Here is an 8,136-nt window from a genome sequence, read left to right as displayed (position 1 = left end):
ACCTTTCATCCATCCCTTTATCATCTATCATTATTTATACATCAATCCATCAATCCATTCATCCTTCATCCACTCATCCATTCATTCATCCATCTATCCATCCCATTAATCATCTATCATTATTTATACATCCATTCATCCATTTATTAATCCATTCATCGTTCATCATCCACCCCTTTTATCATTTATACAACCATCCATTCATCCTTCATCCATCCACCCATCCCCTCTATCATATATCATATTTATACATCCATCTATTCATTAATCCGTCAAACCATTCATCCACCAAGACATTCATATATCCATCCATCCATCCATCCATGCTGATATACATACTGCCATAGACATGTATTTATAGATCTCTATTCCACCCACCCATACATACATACAGTATCCATCCATCCATCCATCTTGACGCTAATATACGGATTCCAACAAGTCTTTCCCCAAACAACGTGACATCCAAACATATTTCTTTCAAGTTTCAACACTGAATTCGACATAATTATTTACCAAAGCGGATGTTCAGCTTGGAAAAAAAAACACCTCACTTAACGTCTTATTACATTACACCACCAAAAATATAAATTGAGAACTCGTCCGTTGTATATATATTTAATTGCATTGAATTTACAAGCTATACGCAATTTGTTTAAATATCAAATGTAGGCACTCTGCCTAAACTGTTACATTTAATGCAAGAGAAAAATTACACAATTTTTAATACAAAAGAATAATCTGAACCTACTATCCCAAATAAAACTACAAATTAATATGTTAAGATGAACTTATGAAAAGATGTGGGATCTATATCAAGCTTTTCTGTTTCTAATATCCAATTCATCATTATTTATGCATCCCCTATTCTTATTTCCGATAGCAACAGATATTTCTTTCTTCCCCACTTTATTTACAAAACATCATACAATCATGAAAACTCAATACAGGCAATGAATTCTGAGTACCGGTATAACAATTTTTTAAAACTGTTTTTTGCTTTGTCTATTTTCAAGAAAAAGCATGCATTTAATAAGAAGGTTGAGTTCTGGGAAGAGGTGAAAAATAATTTGTGAGCGTTATCATTCTTATTATGCAAGTGTGGAAAAAAATCAGATAAGAAATGTTCCCTGAAAAGCATGGCTCTTCAAATGCCTTCATATTCTATACATGTCATGTAACATCGTAAAAATCCAGGGTAGGATTTTTACACCACGTTTTTGTGTAGTCCCATATACATCTTTCTGTGTACAGTGTTTGTAACTTTACCAAGACATGGCCAAATTTCTTATCATTTTGATGATTCCAGAACCTTGCAATACACACAAATTCTCACAATACAATCGCATGACCAGAACTCAACTTCATCTTTAAATCTGTGGGAAAGTATATATAAAGATAACACCCTTCTGGCTCTCAGCAGACAATACATTCCATATTATATGTAACTTATGTTTTATATGGCTGGGCAACGAAATCAAAAGTTCTTGTCATCAAACTATTCCTTTAACTTCATATATAATACATCCCCCTTGTGACCTCTCTTAACCTCTTGCAGATAATATTTCTATTAAAATATCCTATCTTAAAATTTTGCTTTTTCTTTAGTATTAGGAATTAAAGTAGTTGAATAGAAATTCAATACGATTTTATTGACAAACCATCCCTCAAATTAATTTATATAAACATGAAATTCAAATGGCGAATTAGACAACCGTTGACAGACAAATTCATTTGTGTGAGAAAAAAAAATGAAGTTTGAGTATAGCAACACGCAGATTCAAGAATGCTATAAAATCTCACATTACAAGCTATCAGTATTGCATTTGTATGGGTTTACTCCATCAAGCAAAATAGTAATATTTCATACACCTCCAGATGAAAGATTCCCAAAATTGTCAACCATGGTTTTTTTTTTAGGAACACCAACATGAAATCTTATTCGTAAGTCAAGCTGAGCTGTTTGACAGTAATTTCTATCCATATGAAGAAGAACAAAAACTGATTAACAGGCAATTGGGAAAGCCTTTCAGAATTGTAATTCTTTAAAAATAATAGTATAATCCAAAGCGTAAAAATGACTTATATCAATAATAGCCCAACATGAATTATTTGCTTAAGTCTGTATTTGCTTCTTGTTGTCAAAAACATTCCTGTATACAAACAGGCATAAAACACACATCCGAAGAGCTCTGTGAACATAAAGATCTAATTTGAATGTACTGTACACGACGATGACAGAATTTTACAACATCTCAATTACTTAAATTTCCAAAGGTATATGTTGTTTGAAAGGGAAAACCAGGAGCAGTGCATCAAAAGTATGGTACCCTTTTTAAAACATCAATAAACAACATATTGGTTTGTCAAATAGGACTAGATGTATTCAAAGGCTTGCACTCTACACCATGTTAAGATCAAAGTCAACCAAATATAGAGAACATACCCGATCATTTTTGCTAGTAACACACTATATAATATAGTCGTGACAAGTACTAGTTATGAGCACTCGTACATAAAACATATTTGGCTTCCCTTGTCAGTCTACCTGTGACTAGCTCATTTTCTACAAAAAACATCCTCTACTGAAAGCCAGAAAGGCATTAACCATGTGTAAAAGTATATCAGTGAATGCTCTTCTTGCTCCCAGCAGACAATATGAGCAAACTTTAGATTTGTTATTAGTTATTAGAATAAAAATGTATATTTCATTGCTAAATATTTAAGCCCTTGATTAGTTTCTATATTCGCAATGAAAAAGAGAAATCATATACAGGGTACAACAAAAATTTATTTTTATTAAATTCTAAATTCTATTACTGAACCTGGTAGGGTATTAATATAATTTATTCTATTTACAGGAATGTGTTAATTTACAGTGTGTTTTAATATTGGAGATGATGACTATTATCCTAACATGTAAAATACAAATCACTTAGAATCACCACCAAAAGTAGAGGGCTAGGGACACAAGGAATATGATGACTAAGATAGCAGCGATTTTGGCGTTCCTTGATCTAAGGTTGAGGTTTTTAGCATCTTGTCTGTATTTCTTGGATATCGTTGAGAGATTGCTGGCCTTGTTATCAAGCTCTGTAAAAATAAAGAACCAATGCTTCTGTTAGTATGTTATAAAACCAAGTGACAATGGCTGATGAATTGCCCACCCCTTCCTCTTTCTCTCTCTTCTCTTCTCTTCTCTTCTCTTCTTTCTCCTTCTCCTTCTCCTTCTCCTTCTCCTTCTCCTTCTCCTTCTCCTTCTCCTTCTCTTCTCTTCTCTTCTCTTCTCTTCTCTTCTCTTTAGTTTTTAGGCTCGTAATAAAGTAGGAACTTGGCTGGTAACTCAAGTTTATCTGTGAAATAGGACAGGCTTTTTTCTAATCTACCACATGTCTGCGAATGTATCTCATGATATAATTTTTAATAGAAGATGCGACATTTAAAGTTTTGTGGTCAACATGTCTCGAGGCACATCCAAAATGGAACTCCGTTCAACATGGCTGAAAGACTAGTAACACTGGTGCTACCCCTCCCCACTAGCCATTGAGAGAGTGTTAGTATCATGGACGGAGTACCTACAAGGCCACATACATGTAAGAAGGCCAAAGAGAAATGGGAGGATGCAGGAGGAGGAGGTTGTACCATCTTTGTGTGATATTGCACTTTCCCTCTCCCACATTTTCTCTTCTACCTCCCCCCCCCCCCTATTTTTCCAAGAGAGGGCATTGGTATCATCGTTGGAGTACCTGAAAATAATGGGTGGTTGAAAAGCACATACATGTACTGAGGCCAAAGAGTGATGAGAGGATGCAAGAGGGTGTTGTATCATCTTCATAAATATTGCCCTTCCCCTCTCCCTTACCCTTTCTGTTAACACTGATTGGGAAGGGGCCATGTGCCCCCATGCTCCTCCCCCTTATAACTACACCACTGACTCTACCCTTACCTTCGAGGCAAACCCCCCTCTTCATGACATCATCAATGTTCTGTACCATGATCTTCTGTACATCTTGTAGCTCTGTGTTGATGTTGGCAAGGTTCCGTCTGGCTCGCGTGTCTGTGTACGACTTCTTGGTCTTCTGTATAAAGGTGTCTGCGGAAACAAACAAATCAGGAAGATGATAAATAATCTTTTGCTGCTAAATGCATTTTTCTATTTTTACTTGGATTGAGTTTTAAGATTTAGCAAAATAGTGTAGCACTACTATATGGAATGCTCAAAGAAAGCAAATAAATACTAAATTAGTAATATGATACAAGAAACAGTACGTACTCACTTCAGTAATATTCTAGTTCTTGTTTTCAGCATTTATACGTATAACAAGAAAAAGAATTGTTCACAAATTAACTAAACAATGCTTAAAAGGCAAGCATTTTCAATCAAATTGTAACAGGATGATTTAAAAAAATGGAGAAATGGAGAATCTGCAAGATGGAAGATTCATATTTCATCATCCAAGGGAGCTTAGTGTAAATGACCCTCTTAAAGATAAAGTTGAGTTATGGTCATGCGATTGCATTGTGAAAGAAACGGTGTGGAATCGATCAGAAAAGGTTGATTATCTAGCACATGTAAGTATTGGTGTGTACTGCAAGGTTCTGGAATCATGAAAATGATAAGAAATTTGGCCCAGTCTTGGTAAAGTTACAAGCACTGTACACAAAAATATGGGACTACACAAACATATGGAATTAATATATGTCCCTCTTTTTATGCTGTTACATGCAGGCGCGTACGCAGGATTTTTTCAAGGGGGGGGGGGGGGGGGGGGGTTTTAACATTTATAAATCGGGCCGAAAATTTCGCAACGACTCAGCCAGCCGCTGAATAAGCGGGGGGGGGGGGGGGGGGGTAAGAGGTCACTCTTTTTTTAATCGCAACGACTCAGGCGACCGCTGAATAAACAGGGGGGGGGGGTAAGGTCAACTTTTTGAGGTCAGCCATGGAAATATTTTTTTTTTTTTTTTTTTTAAATAAAAAAAAAAAAAAATCCAAAAGAGGAGGGTTTAGGGAAATTTAGGGGGGGGTTTACACACAAAAAAAATACCAAAGGGGGGGGGGGTTAACCCCCTAAAACCCCCCCCCCCCCATGTACGCGCCTGGTTACATGCCATATTTAGAATATTAAGGCATTTGAAGAGCCATGCTTTTCAGGGAACATTTGTTATCTGATGTTCTTCCACACTTGCATAAAAAAGATGATAACGCTCACAAATTATTTTCACCTCTTCCCAGAACTCAACCTTCTCTTTAAGTAAGTGTTTCAAATGATTACTAATGACTATCAAAATACCTCCTACGTGATTCTGAGCCACAGCTAAAGTGATTGTATACAATATAAAAAAGGCCCAAATTGCGGTGATATTTAGTTTAACACACTGTCAAATTAGGATAATTGGAGTATTTGAAACTAGGTTTAAAAATAGCCATACTTACCAAATTCAATGAACGAGTATGGTCTGCTTATTGTTGGTACTCTCTTGCCATACTGTGAATAAAACTCCTGATGGAGCTCTTCCAGATAGTTGAATGCAAGTTTCTTGGAGAAAGATTTCTCACAGAGTGTCAGGTAGCAGATCCCAGTCTGTATCAAGTAGCTGTAAAAGAAGAACAGCAAATGAATATTGCAATAATTTCATTAATTTCCCTTTTCAATTTAGGCTAGCAAGATTGTGTCTATTGTTAAATGTATACAGTATGCCTATGGTTGGCTCAAGCACATGTCAAAATTGAAGTTCATGACATTTTATTAAAAATAACATACAAACAAGGGGCATTTAGAAATGATGCAACCGTTGAGTGACTGATTTGCATACAGTATGTTTGGAGATGCCACAACTTTAATAACCATGTAGTACAAAAAGGGTACAAACTGTTGATCATCTTTTTATTTCCCCATTATTTTCTTGAAATGTTCTATAGAATTTGCTCTGGATTACATTTCAACAGGTTTGGCTTTTAGATCATTATTTTTATTACAGGGGAACGCAATAAAATAATTACTGCACTGTGTCCCAGCTTAAACTGACAGATGATGGAACAAACAACACCATAGAGATTGTGTATCAAGAATCTTGTTGATTTCTTTGTTGGAATTTTTATATTGAGAGCTAGCAAATGTATGTATAACTGTTGTTAAAATTACAATTACGATCAATGAACGTACAAAGATCAACAAATGCAAAAGATACACAAAAGTACACAGATACAACATATTGGCCTGTACATGTACTTCCACAGAAGAAGAACATGATAGGAAAGATGGGGAGAGAAAACCACACTTACTGGAAAAACATCGGTCCAGATTCGATGGTAAACCTAGTCGGGGATGACTCATTGAGCTTGAGATTTCTGAAGAGCATCTTGGCTTGAGTCTGGTACTCCTGTAAGCTACGGCCTGCCTGTAACCAAGAGACAAGGAATCACAAGATTATTCAATTAAAAGAATTCTAATTATAACAGCCATGTAAATAGCATTCCATAACTTACTTGAAACTCTTAACTTTCCACATTTCTGGAGCTACTAAATAGTTACTGTTGATGATTGTATCTAAATTTAATTAATTATATCTTTAATGTTACATACCTAATCTGAGTTAAAGTTATACAGATTTAAACTTCATAAAGAGCACTTCACTCATACATTACAATACAGTACTGCCATTTAATGTTATTAAAAGTGAAACGAAAGCGAAAATCAAATCATACTAACTTCCAAACAACATTTAACACCAACAAAAATTATTTTAATTGAAGAATGCTTCTCCAAGCATCACTTCTTTCATGTCTTTGCCATTTGCCACTTGGCAAGCATAAATTCTTTCTTTTCTGGTAAACTATCTGTCCCTTCCCAAACTTTATGAAGCATGCCTCTCTTCCTTCATCATTTAGCAAGTCAAGTAGACCAAAGTGATATCTTTTTAATCTAATTTCCCCCTCCTGCTTCTCCTCCTTTTAGTAGGGACTCGACTTTTAGATTTGCACCCCCCCCCCTTTTTCTCTCTCTCTCTCCCCCTCTCTCTTTCTCTCTCTCTGTCTCTTCTTCCTCCTCCTCCTCCTCCTCCTCCTCCTCCTCCTCCTCCTCCTCCTCCTCCTTCTCCTCCTCCTCCTCCTCCTCCTCCTCCTCCTCCTCCTCCTCCTCCTCCTCCTCCTCCTCCTCCTCCTCCTCCTCCTCCTCCTCCTCCTCCTCCTCCTCCTCCTCCTCCTCCTCCTCCTCCTCCTCCTCCTCCTCCTCCTCCTCCTCCTCCTCCTCCTTCTTTAGTCTTCTACTTCAACTTTTTTTTCAAGTTCTTCTCAGGCTCCTTCTCCTCCCCGACCCCGTCCGGTCCCCACAAACATTTCAAAGATGGTATCTTACTTGTTCATCCTCTTGCATCGATGCTGCTAGGGGCAGTCCATCAGCAACACGAGCTATCATCGTCATCAGAACCATTTTGTTGAGATTATTTTCGCAGTTTCCGAGACAGACGGCGAGCCCGGATTTTAGAGAGTGGATGTACCGTTCCCAATCTTTTGCCAACACCAAAATGAGTATGTGGTGCAATGATGAATTACAGAGGCGATGTGTCAATCCTCTATACGCGCAGATAATTATCCTTTTACACCTCAGTTAGGCACTCTTGGGAATAAATTTGTAAAAAGGCCAACCTAACAATCCGTATACCTCAACTTCACTTTAAAGTTAAATTCCAGGCTAGGATTTTAATGATTTTAGAAGATCATGATACGTGTACTACAAGTTAGTCTTTTTTCAAGATGATTATAAAACATAAAGTTAAACAGATAACTAAAATTTAAATATCAGTTATTCTTTTAGTTCTTATATTTCAAATATTATTTTAAATAATAAATTTGAAAAACTTCAAGTAGGTCAACAAACCAAATTAGTGAAAAATGTACATTTTTACAAAACTAAAACACTATAGCGACTGAAAAGTTATTAGGAATGAAAAAATGGCTTATTATTTTATTTCGAGTCCAAGCTCTTTATCAATTTAAAGAGTAATTTTTACTGATCAAAATAGTTTATACTTAGTTTAACACTTAATCTTATGGTATTTTTATATAATTAATGTATTATTATTGATGAATAATGTTTTTAATAATTATTTCATTATTCTAAAATTAGTGTTTTT

General features: G+C 36.0%; 1 protein-coding gene across 1 annotated transcript; it reads right to left on the bottom strand.

The window, feature by feature from the left end:
* Positions 1–1,332: 1,332 nt before the first annotated feature.
* Positions 1,333–7,772, bottom strand: LOC590766 (vesicle-trafficking protein SEC22b). Its single transcript, XM_790360.5, has 5 exons — positions 7,359–7,772; positions 6,287–6,402; positions 5,438–5,598; positions 3,947–4,093; positions 1,333–3,093 (listed from the first exon to the last, which is right to left on the bottom strand). Exons 1-5 carry the CDS (start codon positions 7,431–7,433, stop codon positions 2,942–2,944), a joined length of 651 nt encoding a protein of 216 aa, XP_795453.1. The 5' UTR covers positions 7,434–7,772; the 3' UTR covers positions 1,333–2,941.
* Between the last annotated feature and the right edge of the window lie 364 nt (positions 7,773–8,136).

The sequence above is a fragment of the Strongylocentrotus purpuratus genome, unplaced genomic scaffold, assembly GCF_000002235.5.
Source record: "Strongylocentrotus purpuratus isolate Spur 01 unplaced genomic scaffold, Spur_5.0 spur5_scaffold_4, whole genome shotgun sequence".
Lineage (NCBI taxonomy): Eukaryota > Metazoa > Echinodermata > Echinoidea > Camarodonta > Strongylocentrotidae > Strongylocentrotus > Strongylocentrotus purpuratus.
The sequence above is the reverse complement of the archived record's forward strand: the minus strand, read 5'-3'. Positions and strand labels throughout refer to the sequence as shown.

Bases quoted from the DNA above. Each gene is read 5' to 3' on its own strand.
- LOC590766 (XM_790360.5), bottom strand. From the start codon at position 7,433: ATGGTTCTGATGACGATGATAGCTCGTGTTGCTGATGGACTGCCCCTA. The intron at 5,599-6,286 runs GTAAGTGTGGTT...CTTCTTTTACAG, and splicing joins TCTGGACCGATGTTTTTCCA to CTACTTGATACAGACTGGGA. The intron at 3,094-3,946 runs GTAAGGGTAGAG...TTATTTTTACAG, and splicing joins GAGGGGGGTTTGCCTCGAAG to AGCTTGATAACAAGGCCAGC.